At 42.4% G+C, this 17,066-nt stretch overlaps 1 protein-coding gene across 2 annotated transcripts in view; it reads left to right on the top strand.

Annotated features, from left to right (window-relative positions):
- SLC22A3 (solute carrier family 22 member 3) overlaps positions 1 to 17,066 on the top strand; it is a 99,971-nt gene that overhangs the window by 35,762 nt on the left and 47,143 nt on the right. For both annotated transcript variants that reach the window (XM_040238932.1, XM_040238933.1), the window contains exons 2-5: positions 4,594 to 4,697; positions 6,945 to 7,099; positions 8,714 to 8,882; positions 9,738 to 9,855. In XM_040238932.1, the coding sequence (XP_040094866.1) occupies positions 4,594 to 4,697; positions 6,945 to 7,099; positions 8,714 to 8,882; positions 9,738 to 9,855 (546 nt within the window). The remainder of the gene's footprint in view (positions 1 to 4,593; positions 4,698 to 6,944; positions 7,100 to 8,713; positions 8,883 to 9,737; positions 9,856 to 17,066) is intronic.

Genomic DNA, 17,066 nt, shown 5'->3' on the forward strand with positions numbered 1-17,066 from the left:
CTTGCATTATTTTCACCTTACTTCCTCCCTTTGACCTTTGTGTATTGAAGATATTCTGTTGCCCTGGTTCTAAGGATAATTTAGACATCAAAACTTGAGCATATATCTGACAATGACCCGATTCAGCATTTTATCATTACAACTCAAGTTGACATAATGTCTGTTTGGATTTTAACATCTAGGAAAAGCTAAGAAAAGCACTTGGTTGGAAGCCCTTTGAAATGATCTAATTAGGCTAGCGTTGTGCTTTCTGCAAATGAAATGATGAGATCCTTCCAGAATTCCATAAACAGTTGCTTGAATCCTTATCTGATTGGCTTTCTGCTCGTGCCAAGGGGAGTAATTTTCCTTGTGTAGAGATGAGTTGAAATTTAAATAAAAGTTATTTTAAAGGAAAATTAACAGGATGGGTACAATGGATTTATGAGCATTTAAAAATAATTTAAAATGTGTACACTTATAAAAAAGGAGATGCTTCACTTGTTCTTGGTAGATTGCCTTAGGACAGACATAAATCTTTGTGTCTTTGATTCAGTTAGTTCTGACAAGAGATGGGTTTTAGGTCTCTCTGGAAACTACAACAAAATTTTAGTACCTTTTTTTCAGGAAAAGGTCCTTAGCCTATAACATTCATTGGCTTCAGTGCCTGCCAACCTCTCTTTAGGCACAAAAACGTCTCAGACCCAGAGCTGTTTGGGCAGCAGACAGCGAGCTCATAACTAATTATGATGCACCCGCCCCAGGAAGCAGGGGTCTGCCTCCCAGCTGTGCAAGCAAGAGTCAAAACCAAGCCCTTCAGTCTTGTGACTGCAGTGTCTGTTCCCTGTGCTGAAAACCTGTGTGTGTGTGTGTGTGTATGCGTGTGTGTACACATGCGCTCTCATGTACATGCATTTATTTCCAGGTATGTAATTTGTTTAAATTAATTTACTTTATGCTTTTGAAGGTTTTCCCTTGTACCTCAGTTGTTAAAGAATCTGCCTGCAGTACAGGAGACCCGGGTTCGATCCCTGGGTGGAAAGATGCCTTGGAGAAGGAAATGGCAACCCACTCCAGTATCCTTGTCTGGAAAATCTCATGGACAGAGACGCCTGGTGGTCTGCGGTCCATGGGGTCGCAAAGAGTTGGCCATGACCGAGCAACTATTACACACACACACACATGCTTTTGAAAGATAGCAGGTTCCCAGTCATAAAAAAAAAAAAAAAAGAAAGAAACCAGGTATATAAAGCAGGAAGGGGTTAAAAAAAAAAAAAAAGATGTAGATTTTAGCTGCTTTGGAAAAGCAGAAAAGCAAGGAGGGGACAGCTCCTGCAGAACCCCTGCCCTGCTCCACAGCATCTCAGAGCCTGGGGGTCCTTTCTCTTCGCCCCCATGGAGCCAGGGAGTGATTAGAAGCACTGGGCGTGCAGTCACTCAGCTGTGTCTGACTCTTTGCGACCCCATGGACTGTAGCCCACCAGGCTCCTTTGTCCATGGGAGTCTCCAGGCAAGAATGCTGCAGTGGGTTGCATGCCCTCCTCCAGGGGGTCTAGTACTGCTTGTGGTCCTTGCTACAGTTGGAGGCAGTGCTGCCGCCACCGCCTCCCTCCTCCTGCTCATCCTGCACCAGCGCCCCCTACTGGCAGAACCTAACCGGGCCCTGCTGGCCCAGGATTCTGAGAATGGTAGTTTGCACTCCCCCAACAGAGAATGCTGCAGTCCATGGGGTCGGACACGACTGAGCGATTTCACTTTCGCTTTTCACTTTCATGCATTGGAGAAGGAAATGGCAACCCACTCCAGTGTTCTTGCCTGGAGAATCCCAGGGACGGGGGAGCCTGGTGGGCTGCCGTCGATGGGGTCGCACAGAGTCGGACACGACTGAAGCGACTTAGCAGCAGCAGCAGCAGCAGCAGCAACAGAGAATGAGATGGTCGGATCACCAACTCCATGGACACGAGTCTGAGCAGGCTCTGGGAGCTGGTGATGGACGGGGAAGCCTGGCATGCTCCAGTCCTTGGGGTCACAACTGAGCGACTGAACTGAACTGAACATCTGTGATACAGAGCAGAGCACAGAAGATGCTCCACGTGTAATCCAGATGGTATCATAGTGCTTTAGAAATTAAGTTATCATAGCACATTAACCACTTAAACATTTAAGTTAATTTTATTGTCATAGGAAATATGGAAAAAAACTTTTTTTTTGGTAGCTCCTCTTATGGGAGAGTTAAAAATGTCATCATTTTATATTAAAGAATATTTTTTTGCATATTTAAAAAGTATTTAGGGGCATCTTAATTCACACAATTCAAAAGGAGCTAAATATGTTCATTAAAAGGCTTACTCTTGCTGGGCCTCGCTGGGTCATACTGGAGAAACATTCCTATATATTTGGCTAATCCAGGTGTCTGAAGCTCAGCTGGAGGAAGCAGCTTCTATACTGTTCAGGAGTTTATATTTGACATTGGCTGATATCAGCATATTTTCTGAGTCAGAATGTTCTCTCTGGCAGTTAAATCTGCTGTTTGATTTCTGAGATTTTACATACTTTAATTCTAATTGCATTCTTTACATGCTTAATTCCAATGAGAAATTATTTCAGATGAATAATCACCTGCAAGTTTACTTAAAATGAAATTGTTGTGCCTTGAAAAAGCAGCACCTATATTAATGATAAATCCCTTCTAAGTTACAACTACTATGCATATATGTGTATTTTCTTACTTCTTTGGGGGCCTCCCTGGTGGCTCAGACGGTAAAGAATCCACCTGCCATGCAGGAGACCCAGGTTCAATCCCTGGGTTGGAAAGATCCCCTGGAAAAGAGAATGGCACTCCACTCCGATATTCTTGCCTGGAGAATTCCAGGGACAGAGGAGGCTGGCAGGCTATAGTCCATGGGGTCACAAAGAGTCAGACATGAGAATCTTACTTCTTTAGTCTCCATAAATCTTTTCAGTGGCTCTATGAAGTGGGCCAGCTTCTACTGCCCCAACTCTTCTTTTTCCAGCTTCTTTTTTTTCCAGCCAAACTTAACCAGTTTAAGTGGTTAAAGTGCTATGATAACTTAGTTTCTAAAGCACTATAATGCCACCTGGACCACATATTGAACATCTTCTATGCATTGTTTGGTATTTCAGATGTTGGAGGTGTGCAAGCTACAAATCTCAGCTTCCAGCTTCTTTTTTCCAGCTATATTAGTCAACAGGTCATACATTAGCTGTGGGACCAAGACAAGAATTCATGTTCTATAAATAAATATTGCAGTTTGCTTATGAATATGTATCTATAAGACCACTCACAATTCTTATCCCAATAACATTAATTTTCATGTCACACTGCAGTCTAGAGCAGTGCTCTTCATGTTGGGGCAAGCATGCCATTTGCCCCAGGTGTGCAGAGATGGTCCTGCGGTGGGGGGTCTGGAATCTTCAAAAGGAATCAGCTTTCAGACCCTCAGCTCACACATGTCCAGAATGGATGTCTGAGGATATGTAGTCGATGAGGATAAAAATCTTTTCTTAATGTCTTTCCCCTTTGTGAAAGGACTCCTATCTCTCTCCCATCTTACTATGATATACTAACCTGGGATTTTAAAACCTGTGGGGAACCAGTGGGACAATTTGGAATACTGGTAACTAGGAAAGAAAGCAAATGAGCTGAATGATTTGATTGAACACCTTCTTATAGGCCTGGTGGTTTCCATTTCTTTTCTGACAGCAAGACTGTGGGAGTCTTAAATGGCGTGTTGGTTAACAGCAAAGTTAGAAATGATTTTATTGATGGATTGTTATGTGAATCTTGGCATTGAGAAAGAAGCAATAAGAACCGGGTAACAATCCTGTAACAAAACTCTCTCCCTTCCCATTAATTTATTTATACAGATAAGTTTTCTTGGCATATAAATTTGTAAAAATGAAAAATCAGGAATAGAATTGATGTTGAGCCCTAACTCATTCTGGTAATAAACAACCTTCAACCACAGATTACATGAGCTAGCTGGAAAACCCTGAGCTTTCTTAACCTTATTCTAGAAATGGGGAGGTGCATTTCCAACAAAATTTTACTCCTGATAGTACTTGTTTTTCAAGATTCATCTTATCTTACATGTTTATATCATGTTCTAAAAGTAACTAGAATGTAACCCAATCAGAAAAGATTCTAATATTTAGAAACATTATCTCAGGACATTAATTAAATGTCAATTTCTATACATAACACAAGATTTTCCATATAAAATGTTAGGATATATCCATGTGTGAATGAAACTAAGAATTCAAAGAGGAAAAAGATTGGGGTCAAATTTTAGACTTGCAGAACTTGTTTTCGCTGGATGATGGTAGGTGTCATATGGCTACAGTACTCTACTGAGTACAGTTGGGAGAATGATTTTTAAATGTCAGCATTTATAGTGTACTGAAAATTACATCAATGGCAGATAGTGAAACTGATGAAGAAGACGCATATCACTGTAAAAGCACCTATGTGATACACTTAAGAGTTTTTATTTAAGGAGCATGCGAGCAAAAATGTTTAAGGATACAGAAGATCAGGTGTCTTGAGGAGGAGCATTGCCACAGGTCTCTAACGGGTTTTCTTTGTCTTCCCAGTTTGACCTCGTGTGTGTCAATGCTTGGATGCTGGATCTCACACAAGCCATCCTGAACCTGGGCTTCCTGGCCGGGGCATTCACCTTGGGCTATGCAGCGGACAGGTAGGCATGGGTAAGACAGCCGCTTCACGTCTAGAAGAGGATGTATATCTGTGCAGAGGGAGATGTTTCGTGTTAACTATTAGGAAGCTATGCTTTCTATGTTTGGAAAAGAGTCTTCATGCCCCCACTCATGATGCTGAACAGTCTTCCAGTTGAAAACTGTGCAAAAAGAGTTTTCCAAAAACCATGAAAAGAATTTTATCTCTTATTGAACATCCATCAGTATAAGCCAGTTAATGGCAGACACACTTATTCAAGACAGTCATTCTCTGTTCAAAATGTTTCAGACATTATTGTTGGTTATTGTATTCCTGTGTAACTACTCATTTATCTCAATTCTAACTATGAAAATGCTTGTGGTACTTAGGACAGAGACAGGAAAGCTCTGGCCCTTGGCCTTATGTGGCTTACTGTCTGACCCTTGCTAGCATGTCTGTAAGTAGAATCAGAAGGAGAAAGGGACAGAAAGAAGCCAAAATGGTTACCCCAGCCCAGGAGGGTCTCCTACAGAGCTGCCGACAGCAATTAATTAGTGAAGTCCAACAAAACGCCCCAAATCCTGTAGGCAAGTGGTCATTGTTTGACCAGACCAGGACTTCAAAATGGGTGGAACCTTTGGTTTCTGCTCTTTCCTCTTCTTTTTCTCGAGCTGTCCCCCAGCCCTCATCAACATGAGATGTCTCCCTAATCCTCTGGGCCTGGTGCTGTTCCCCCTCTCTTATCTGTGTCTTTCCTACTTTCTGCTTCCAGCCTTTTTGATTCATCTTCCCTTCCTTAATCCTCTCCCCTCCCCCACATCACTCTCTCTCCTAGGTGGCTGCCACTGAGTTTGATTTATAGGATTTCAATATGTATTTCTTTCATTTTGTTGTTTCTCTTTCTAATTTAAACATTAGGTTTTGCTTCTGTGTGTTTCTCTTTTATAGTCAGTAAAGGTATCTTCAAACTACAGTAAATCAGCTCCTGGGGGGAGGTGGGCTTTTCCTACTTGCATTCCAGGAGGGGCTGGGCACCTGAGCTCAGAGATGACCTGGTGGTCCGGAGAGGAAGACAGAGTCTCGCGTATTCCTTTGCCCTGCCTAAGGGCTGACCGTCTTTCAACTCCTTCAATCTCATAGTCTTGAAGGAAAGGACAGGAAACAAAGGGGTAGGTCACCTATCTGCAAGGGGCTTCCCAGGTGGCTCAGTGATAAAGAATCTGCCTGCCAAGGCAAGAGATGCCGCTTTGATCCCTGTTCAAGATCCTCTGGAGGAGGCAACCCACTCCAGTATTCTTGCTTGGTAAATCCCGACAGAGGAGCCTGGCGGGCTATAGTCCATGGAGTTTCAAACAGTCAGACATGACTTAGTGACTGAGCAAGCAGACATCCAAATTCCTGGCCCATCATAGGTACCTCTTATATTTATGGAAATATTATTCTATATCCAGGGCATTTCTAGTCCAAGGTTTGAAAATGGTGCTTAAATGAAAAGCCAGTGCATACACTAACGGCAGATACCTGGATGTTCGAAAGCAGGACTCTGTCTTCCTTTTCCCTGCCTCCCTTTCTGACCTGCAGTGTTCTTGCCTGGGAAATCCCTCGACGGAGGAGCCTGGAGGGCTACCGTCTGCAGGGTCACAAAAGAGTCACACACAGCTTAGCAACTAAACAACAACATATCTATGAGAGGACAGTAGGAAAGGCAGAGAGCGAATTTAAAACCCTAGGTAAACCAAGACCACTTTTATCTCCACTGTGAAGCAAGAAACTGTGTGAATTTGACGGAAATTTCTCAAGAAATTCACCCCAAGTTGCATGACTGGTTTATGGTTGAGCCAAGATGGAAGGCCAGGCCTCTTGGCCATCATGACCATTTCCACTTCTTTCTGTGCCTCTCTCTGACTCCACCCACAGAAATGCTAGGAAGCGTCCAAGCTGCCACCAGGGAGATTGTATGGGAGAATACATTGTGGATGAGGACACGGAGAGATGGAGAACTTATCTCTTTTGGAAACTGCAGTCCCAAAGGATGCATTCTGTGCTTTAAATTTCATCATGTCATTTCAGAGGCATGTTTTTATTTGCCCTGGTTTTGCTATGAAGCAAAACGTAGCACTTTCCGTAATCCTTGACATGGTGATCAGGAACTTCTAGGGGACAAAAGTTCTGCACTTGAAGTTCTTTTAACAACACTTACAATGACAGTCTTCTCATCGTGTTGGAAAAAACATTTAAGGTAATCTCTTCCTCTCTGATTCTCAAAAAGGTACGGCCGAATAGTCATTTACTTGCTATCCTGTTTCGGTGTTGGCGTCACTGGTGTCGTGGTGGCGTTTGCTCCCAATTTCCCCGTGTTTGTGATCTTCCGCTTCCTACAAGGCGTGTTTGGAAAGGGGACATGGATGACCTGCTACGTGATCGGTAAGACCTGGCTTCGTCTCCTGGTCTGTTTGAGAATCAGGGTTTGGGGGTGAGAAGTGCCACTGCTCAGCTTTCTTCCAGCAAGTCTGGGGATGCTTCAATCCTACCACAGTGGTTACTCCTGCAACATAGGAGGGTGAGAGACAAGCCGCTGAGTCTTTAGAAATTAAAATTCCCACCATTGTATTTGGTATATATTATGTATATATTTGAAAACCTAATATGAAATGTCACAAAAAGCTGGGGTGAACCACTTTCTAGCACTTTCTAGTCATACTGTTGTCACATGCTCTCTTGCTTTGCTTTCTTTTCTCTTTTTTTCATATATTTTTGGCTGCACTGGGTTTGCGCTGCTGTGCACGGGCCGCTCTTGAGTTGCGGTGCACAGCTTCTGTTCATGGTGCTTCTCTTGTTGCAGAGCGTGGGCTCCAGGGAGCTTGGGCTTCAGAAGTTGCAGCACGTGGACTCAGTAGTTACAGCTCGTGGGTTGCAGGGCACAGGCTCAGAAGCTGTGGCACCTCGACTTAGTTGATCCATGGCATGGGGGATCTTTCCAGATCAGGGATCGAACCGGTGTCCCCTGTATTGGCAGGCAGATTCTTAACCACTGGACCACCAGGGAAGCCCTTGCTTTGCTTTCTCAGAGATTAATTTTTATAAAAATTTCAGTAGTTCCTTGAAACATTTTAAAAGCATTTTCCATATATTTCTATGACAAGTGTGAGCTAACATTGCTGTGCTCTCAAACATTATTCCTTTGATTCTGTTCCTTGCACACAACTGGAGCACTTTTTACCACCCAGGAGGTACGACCTGAACACGAGAGCTTCATTTGTAAACCTTTGCTATCTTCTATACCCAGAAAGATGGGCTTCTGATTGTAAAGGGAAGAAAAACTCCTCTTTGTTCCTTGCTCCTGTTACTGGAGAAGGTCCTGGCTGTTCTCTTTCCAGTCATGTCTGGGATGGGCACTTTCTCAGAGTCACAGTGGATCTGTAACCAGGGAAACGCGAAGCCTTTTCTTGGATTATCACTCCAGACCTGTGGGCTTCCACTGTCTTCTGTTACTGCCGGACGATCCCTCTTTGGGGTGCCCACTTTGGGATCTTTCAGATCCTTTTCATGGGGCCCTACTGGTTGATGGCTGGCATAGGAGGGGTAACTGCTATGAAGTGTTTCTAAGGAAGCCTCAGTCTTGGTGAGCTTTCCTAGTTGTGCTCTTAGGACAGCAGTAAGGGAGCATTCCCCAGGATGATCAGAATGGGATTAGGGGCAGATAGAAACCAACAGATTCCATGTGACACGGGTTCAATCCCTGGGTTGGGACGATCCCCTGGAGAAGGACATGGCAAACCACTTCAGTGCTCTTGCCTGGGAAATCCCGTGCACCGAGGAGCCTGGTGGGCTACTGTCCACGGGGGTGCAAAGAGTCAGACACGACTGCGTGACTGAGCATGCACCGGGTTTGACCAGAGGGCTTGGGAGCACAGTGAACACTGCACAGTGTCCTGGTGATACTGACGGATGGATGTAACAGGTGTAATGTCTTCGTTTCTTTCTTTGTTTTAGAACTGATATTGAGCTTCCTTAACCTCTGTGTTTATTTTCCTTCAGTGACTGAAATAGTAGGTTCAAAGCAAAGAAGGATTGTGGGAATAGTGATTCAAATGTTCTTCACCCTTGGAATCATAATTCTTCCTGGAATTGCCTACTTTATCCCCAATTGGCAGGGGATCCAGCTAGCCATCACACTGCCCAACTTTCTCTTCCTCCTTTATTACTGGTAATTTGATTTTGGTCATTATCGAATTTATTCTTACTCAACAGACACTTAGAATGTGTGCTTCTAAACAAACATGGACATGAAGGCAATTATGGAGATGTCTAACATCTCCAGAAATGGGCTTTGAGAATTTCTAGAGAATTTTCAGAGGTTATTTATTGATTGATTTTTGACTAATTCTTATTATTAAATTATAAAATTCTGAAACACATTTAAAGTAGAGTATTAATTATATTTTATTTTTTTTTATATGTAACATTTTTAGGAAAACTACAAGGCAACAGACTGTACCTGCCAGTATTTCAACGTGCAATTTAAATGCAGTGAACAAGATCGCTTCTCTGTATATTTTACTAAACAAATTAGTATTACTCAGGAATTCTCAGGGGAATGAGAAAATGTTAAGAGCCTCAGAAAATTAAATTATCAGAAAATTATAGGTGTAGGCCTTTGATTCTTGTTAGAGTGAACATATTTTAATTATTCCTCTAATTTAATTTTAATATATGAGCAAATCAATTTACATAAATTAGGTTCTTAACCTTTTCCTAAATGCTCATTAAATCCCAGTTCTTTTCTTCTATGTAATTGAGGACGTGTATTCTAATATAGCTTTCTTGCAAGAGCAGTGTAATATTGATTTATTTTGTCATGAGCAATGATTCAGTTGTCAAGTAAGCATTTTTTCCCTTCCACTATAAGCTTGCAAAGGTAATCTACATTTCAGAGAGCTAATTATAAGCTCTCAGAATCTTCTAAATATGTATCTAATTGTAAAATCCATTTTGAATGAAACTCAAGTCATAAACTTTTGAAATTCACAAGCATAACTCAAAAAAGACTTCTTCTCATTAGGGTTGTTCCTGAATCTCCCCGCTGGCTGATTACTCGGAAGAAAGGTGATAAAGCCTTAAAAATTCTGAGGAGCATTGCCAAATGCAATGGGAAATACCTCTCGCCAAATTACTCAGAGGTAATTTTACATATTACTGGTAACAAGCATTGTTAAAGTGCGTGAATTAATTTCTCATGCACATATTATCAAACATTTGACTAATCATTGATAGTTTGACTTAAAAAAAAAAAAACCTTGGGAGGAATGATGGAAGTAATTGCAGAGTAATAATAGTGTTATAGCTGAAGTGAATTGGTCATTTAGTCCATATTTTAATAGTTGTACCAGATTACTAGATCTCATAGTAATTAACCATTCATTCACCTTAATTGCACAAACTATACATCTTTCCTTAACATTCAATTTTAATCTAAAGTTTTGTTTTTAAATTTAGTCTTGCAAATATTAGCTATGTCAAGCAGAGCTTGGACAAAGATGTAATGTTTCAGCCTTTAGACTCTACATGTTAGGCAGTCTGCCCTCCCTCCCATCTTTCTTTCCATCCTTCCATCATTCCTTCCCTCAGCAGAGATGTTTTGGATTCCTCTGTATCACTGCACTGAGAGAAAACAGAGGTGGTGTATTAAAAGCTCATTCTTGGAAGATTCTCAATATGCTGTTGAGATATATATTTATAGATATATTTGAAGCAATGCCTGAGTAATTAGAGAGTAGCATCTAAAAAAAATGATTTTGCTTTAGCTGCAAAGACTAAGTGGATGCAGAATATCAGAGGGATTACTATAAGAGAATATTTAAGGAGAATTTTTAATATTAATATTGCTAAAGTTTTCTTTTGTAGCATCCAGTTTGTTTAGTTAGAAAAGTTCTGATAAAAATGGGTTTTGTGGGTTTTATTGTCAGCTCCTTAGCTTTGTAGCTCCCTAGAGCCTGGTCAGGTGTATTTGGATTTCTGCCTTCTTTCACTCTTACGTTAAGTGGCAAGCAGTGGGCTCTGTGTTTACAAAGGTTTCAACGGACCAGTTGTCACTGTTGGAAGCAGATTCACGATGTATTGGATTGGTCAAAAAGTTCACCTTACAGACAAACCCCAGTGAACTCGCTGGCCAGCCCAGTACCTTGAGTTTTCTTGTTTAGCTGCTCAGCCATGTCAGACTCTTTGAGACCTTATGGACTGTAACCCACCAGGCTCCTCTGTCCGTGGGATTTTCCAAGCAATATTACTGGAGTGGTTGCCATTTCCTTCTCCAGGGCATCTTCCTGACCCAGGGATCCACCTTGTGTCTCCTGCATGGGCAGGTGGGTTCTCTACCACTGAGCCACCTGAGACACTCACCTTGAGGTTTACAGATCATAAAATAAATGGTAAAGAGAAAGCATGTCTGTTGACCATGAAGACTAGTCAATCCTTGTCATTGTCTGAGCACATTTCAGCTGTGCTCTTAGGGGGAAAGCCATCCCACTGCCTCTCAGCTTGTAGTGGTCACGCAAGCTGTCGGGCTCCATAGCTGGATCAAATGTATGGTACTTTGTGCTCAGTTTTAATGACCAAATGAGTATTTTTGCTATTCATGCAATGAATACAATGAAGGCATTGTGCATGTCGTCCCAGAGTGTAAGGTCTAAAGCAAGGTTTTAAGAGCATAGAAAAATAATATGTCCTCATGGCTTATGAAAGGATGCCGCATTAATCAGTCACAGCACGTGTTATCATGAGTCTTTCTGAGAGGCCCAGGGATGGTTCACAAGAACAGCTGCTGTTCCATGTCCTATGAGTGTCCAGCCCAATGCTCACTGACTCGCTTTGAGTTCATGAGCAGGATAGCAATCATTTCAGCAGGGAGATACGTAAAACGCGCTACACGGTTTTGATTGTGAAAGATCATGAACTGTGGGTTTGGTGACTTCCAAGATACTGGAACTCTAGTTTTGCAGTTAGATGATTTCCATTTAAAGGTCAGATTTGAATTAAACTTCAGTTTCTCTGGGGAATTTACTCCAGTATGCTGGCTACCAATGTAGGCTTAGGATCCTAGTTACTGATCATTTTGGTCGATAAGCCTCTTTGGTCTTTTTAATCTGTAGGTTCACTTTTGTTTTTCTAGCAGCTTTGGGGGTGGAGAATGCTAGGGTTGAGACCTTAGTTTACAGGCCAGAGACTGAACCCAAGTCCCCTGCCTTGGAAGGCAGATTCTTAACCGCTGGACCACCAGGGAAGTCCCTTGTTCTTTTCGCATTGCTGAATTGGTTGCCTACATTCTCAAAAAGTAATCAATACATTATGGGTTTTTTAAGCCTGCTTATGACCTCCTGGATTTATACATACTGTGTATGTTCAGTCTTTTGTTTTTGTTACTATCCTTATTGATGCTCAAATCGTCCCTGTCTTTGGACAGATAAGGTTCATCCTCCTTGGTTCCTGAGTCTGTCTGCCACACCTTTAGTAGTTTCTGAACGCTTCCTTGCTCGTTAGCATCATGAGATTTTCCAAGCTTGTCTTGTAAGCTCCAGTCTCATGGTTGTAATCACCTGCTTGTCAAAGGGGGCTTCAATTTTTTAAACAAATGTCTTCAAAGTGATCCTGTCCATCTCCAACCATTAAAAATTTTACAACATAAGCCAGAAGGCAAAGTATTATCTTTAAAAAGAAAAGGAATTTTACATTTCAGTTTTAAATACCTTACTATAGCTGAATTCAGTCAAATTATAGGCCAAACCATCTTTTTTTTTTAACTTTCAGAGAACTTAATGTTTCCATAAAGCATGATAATATGCAAAATGTCTCTTTCATTACTCAAGAATACTGGATAATAGTGCAGACATTTGATTTGAACTCCAACACCAGCATCAAAGCAGGATCCCATTATATTTTCTGAGTTGGGGAGAATGCTGTCAGTTACTCACATTTTGGTGACTCAAATGATTGTTGTCCATGTCAATGTTAGGGTCACCTCGAAACCTTATGTCAATGTTAAGGTCACCTCGAAACCTTATGTTCACATAATCACTTCACACCTTCAGAAACATTTCATTGCTTTAGCTGGTATCCCTGCTCCATGGGTATAATACCATCAAGGCACCCATGCCCACTTTTCACAGAACCTCTCTTCTTCAGTAAATCCTGACTTTTGGAAGAAGTTATTACAGTGTAAATGACCCTATCCTCCAGTTCATTTCAGTTCAGTCGCTCAGTCGTGTCCAACTCTTTGCGACCCCATGAATCACAGCACGCTAGGCCTCCAAGACCTATCCAATTCCCACCTCATCCTAGGGGTAAACATTCTAGGTTGCCTTGAAGCTAGAATGAATTAGAAAGAATCGTCTGGGATGCAAAGCTAGCAGCTGTACCTTCCTGCCATCACAAGAACTCCGGCCACCTCCCAACCCCAGCCTATTCATCGCTGACACCTGGTCTATTTGGGGCCTGAGAAGCGGAAGTGGTAGCGGACCAGTTCAGAGCAGAAGCTGTAAAGGCATCAGGAGTTTCTGACCTCTCTCTTTCTCTTTCCATCTGCTGCAAGACCAGCACATCCCAAACTGGAGGTGTTCCTTCAGCATGGGTCCGGAATGAGAAGAGCTACAAGGTGGAACAGCTGACCTAGGGCCAAGATATGGAATGTGGCCAAGAAATCATTGTTTCCTCAGTAACAACTGTTGTCGGCTAAGTGTGTCTCAGTATGCTACAGAGATTTGAGGGTGTTTGTTTCTGCCGTCAAAGCTAACTAATGCAGCTGATCATAACAGTACTGGTTCAATTGCCAGAGTGGAGTTTGGTGATCCAATACATTTTTGGCTGTCTAGATGACACTGGATTGTAGTAGATTAGATTGCTGTTTGACATAGTAACATCTTCCCCCTCATTTCTGGTGAATGAAAGTACTTCCTGGCTCCACTGATGGAGGTCACAGCAATGTAACCTGCTTTGGTCTCAGATGGGTGGGGTGTACAGCCTGCCCTTCGATTTTGGGGATTGGTTGTTCAGATTGCTTTGGTCAATGATAGGTGACCAGATGTGATGCGGTAGAGTCAGGAAACGTGCTTGCATGCTTGGGCTTTGTCTCTGGGCTTCAGCTATCACTGTGAGAAGAACATTCCAGGCTCTCCTTCTGAGCATGCAGAAGACTAAGGGACGTTTGGTGGAAAGTTGCTCTAACGAAGTCTCCCAAAACCGGAATCAGCAATCTCACAGGCAGCCCACAGATGAGTGAGCTCAATGAATGCTTATCGTTTTATATCATGATGCTTGTTGCACAGCATCATCTATCAATAGTCAACAGATACCCTGATGAAGTAGCCATTGTCACCTACTGACCTGGACTATACAATCACATCAGTAGTAACTCTGGCAGCAGTTTTGGTTTCATTTTTTTTTTAAGGATTAAAAAAAAAAATCCTTTTCCTAAAGATCCCTCTCTTTCTACCTCCTCCTCCTCTTGTTTCTTAGTGGGTTATGCTCATGGAAAATAGTAGGTTACAACTCTAGTTAACAAAGAGCTAATACTACAGAACTGAATATGTCGACATTTGTTGGCAATATTGTCATGCTTCTATTGACTCAAAAACCTGTAAGCCTTGATTGTAATGTCCTTATTTTTATGCTGTGCCTGTATAGTTCATTGCTCATAGCTAATCACAGCTTGTCGAAACGTAAATGTCAGATGTTACACAGATGCTCATCCGTGCAGAAACACACTCATGGGCAGTTCCCATGGTGACATGTTTGGGTAACTTTAAGAACTGATACTTGAGCTTTCTGACCCCAAAAGACCATCATCGGTGTAAACAATCCCACTCTGATATATTTCCAAAATGGAATTTATTAAAACCTCATTAGAAAGGGTCAGGCTAGTTTTTCAATTACCTTGGTTACAAGAGAGAGTTCCAACACTTAATAGCTGCCATATTGCCTACATTTTAATGAACCATCACAGCAGCATCAATATTGCTGCAGAGAGGGACTTTCCAGCTTTGGGAATGTCTGTTTCTGACTTTCCTTTCAAAAGGGGGTTTTTATAAACGTAATTTTGGTTTTTCCAAAAGCAGAACCACACCATGATTCCAGCTGTCATGAAGCCCATGTGAGCTCTTTGACTTCATACAGAATAAATGATTCCATTCTACCAGCAAAGCTGTCATCCTTGACATGACACGTTAAAATGATTACTGTAGTCATATATAGTGGAACTATAAGTAACTTTGTTCTGTAACCTTGTTCAATATTTTCTAAGTCTCCTGTAAGTGTGTTATACTTCCATAGTTTAAAAAATAAGAAAGAGAAAAAAGTGATTACTGTAATATAATATTACCATGTTAGCTTTAATTTAGAATATTCTTGAATGCATAAAAAATGTCAAAACACTTCATATACCAAAGTTAAAATGCACCTTTGACGCTGAGAATTAATTTAACCATGCCCCTACTTAAACATATCTTTAAAAATAGCCTGAGTTCTATAATGATGTATATTTTAATGGATTGTTCTAATTCATTCCCATGTCCTTAATGTTTGGAAAATAAGATATTACATAACATGGGGAAAATGTTTGTTGCAATTCTTAAAAAGCAATAAAAGCAGCACTGAAGGACTGTTGAGTCCAGAGTGAGTTCCTTTCCCAAGTTGAGTGATAAATCAGTAAATCTCTTCCACTAAAGGAAACTGGACCTAAAAATCTTCCAGGTCTGAGGACTCTCATTAATTGGTACAGATCTCTAGGGAGAATGTTCCAGAGAATCACATGGCTTTAATTGAACGAGAAATCCAAGTCACATATCCTTTGATGAATGAGATTTCCACCCTGGAGCGTGCAAGGCAGATTTTCAGGGCACCTTCCTGGAGAGCAGTGTTTTGTGTGAGGAATCCTAGGAGACAGGCCTCTCCCTTCCCTGACGCTCACCTGCCAGAGGCTGTCGTGAAACAACCAGGCTCTATGCTTCTTGCTCTGAAGGCTTGAGAAGTATAATGTACATCAGAGCTGGGAGAGAAACCCACTCAGCATCAGTGCAGTTCAGTCACTCAGTCGTGTCCGACTCTTTGCGACCCCATGAATCGCAGCACGCCAGGCCATCAGTGTCATATAAATATAAACATGTGTGTGTGCTCAGTTGTTCAGTTGGGTCCAACGTTGGTGGATCAGTTGGTGTTCAGTTGGTGTGCAACCCTATGGACTATGCCCACCAGGCTCCTCTGTCCATGCGATTTCCCAGGCAAGAATACAGGAGTGGGTTGCCATTTCCCTCTCCAGGGGATCTTCTCGAGCCAGGGATCAAGCCTACCTCTCTTGCATCTCCTGCATTAGCAGGCAGATTCTTTACCACTGTGCCACTTGGGAAGATACCCAGATACAAATACAAATATATATCAATATATATGCACAGACAGTGACATCAGGCAGTCCCAGTGTCTGAGGGCATCTTTCTAACAAGTAATGAGATCTACAGGAGCCAGGACAACTAATGGACTCAGATGGTGACCAGTAGGGTGCTCAGTTGTCCTTGAGTGTCCAGGATCGGGAGATCTATAGGAAACTGAAGTTTCAAAGCTAAACTCAGAGACAGTCTCAAGCAAACAGGGTGAGTTGGTCACCCTGTTCCTAGGCTGGCCTTCCCAGCTGTGCCCAGAGGTGGATGCCAAAGGTCTTCAGTTTCTGGCTTCACCGTCTCTCCCAGCCCACCACGGACCCTGATGCCTACAAGAAGACACGAGATGCCTGGCCTGTCTAGAGAATGGGACCTAGGATTTCCCGGTGTCCGATGCAAGCTGCAGGGCACCCACCTTCCGCCAGGTGCCTACGGGCTTTCACTTTCTTCCTCAATCCCTAGTTTCCTTTAAAAAAACTAATTTTTCCAGCCTTTATTTGAAGATCCGACATGAAGTGATATTCCTTCTAAAAAACACATGCACACACACCTTACTGGCTGACATGCAGAACGCTGTACATATTTCACGTGTACAACTCAGCGCCCGGTTTCTTCTCCAGTTCTTCATCTGGACTTGAACTGTAGCTTGTTCCACTGAGACCCTGGCCCCCGTTTACTTTCTTTTGAAAGTAGGATCACTGCTTGTGTCTTTACTCATCCATCCATTGTCTGGGAGTCAGACGCCAGCCCTCCTGATCACTGGCCCCCCTCCCTTTCTAGAGACGGCAGTGGCTGAGCACCTGTTTTCCAGGTGGGTCCCACCCAGGACAGCCGTGCCAGAGACCCAGGTGTCCCCCTCCAGCCACTGGCCTCTCCACCTGGAGGAACGTTGTAGATCCAGACACAGAACCAGAGCACTTCCGTTCACCTGGTCCACTCTCCCTAAAGCTGAAATTCCAGCAAACTCTCCA

This window comes from Oryx dammah, unplaced genomic scaffold (assembly GCF_014754425.2).
Source record: "Oryx dammah isolate SB20612 unplaced genomic scaffold, SCBI_Odam_1.1 HiC_scaffold_4, whole genome shotgun sequence".
Classification (NCBI taxonomy): Eukaryota; Metazoa; Chordata; class Mammalia; order Artiodactyla; family Bovidae; genus Oryx; species Oryx dammah.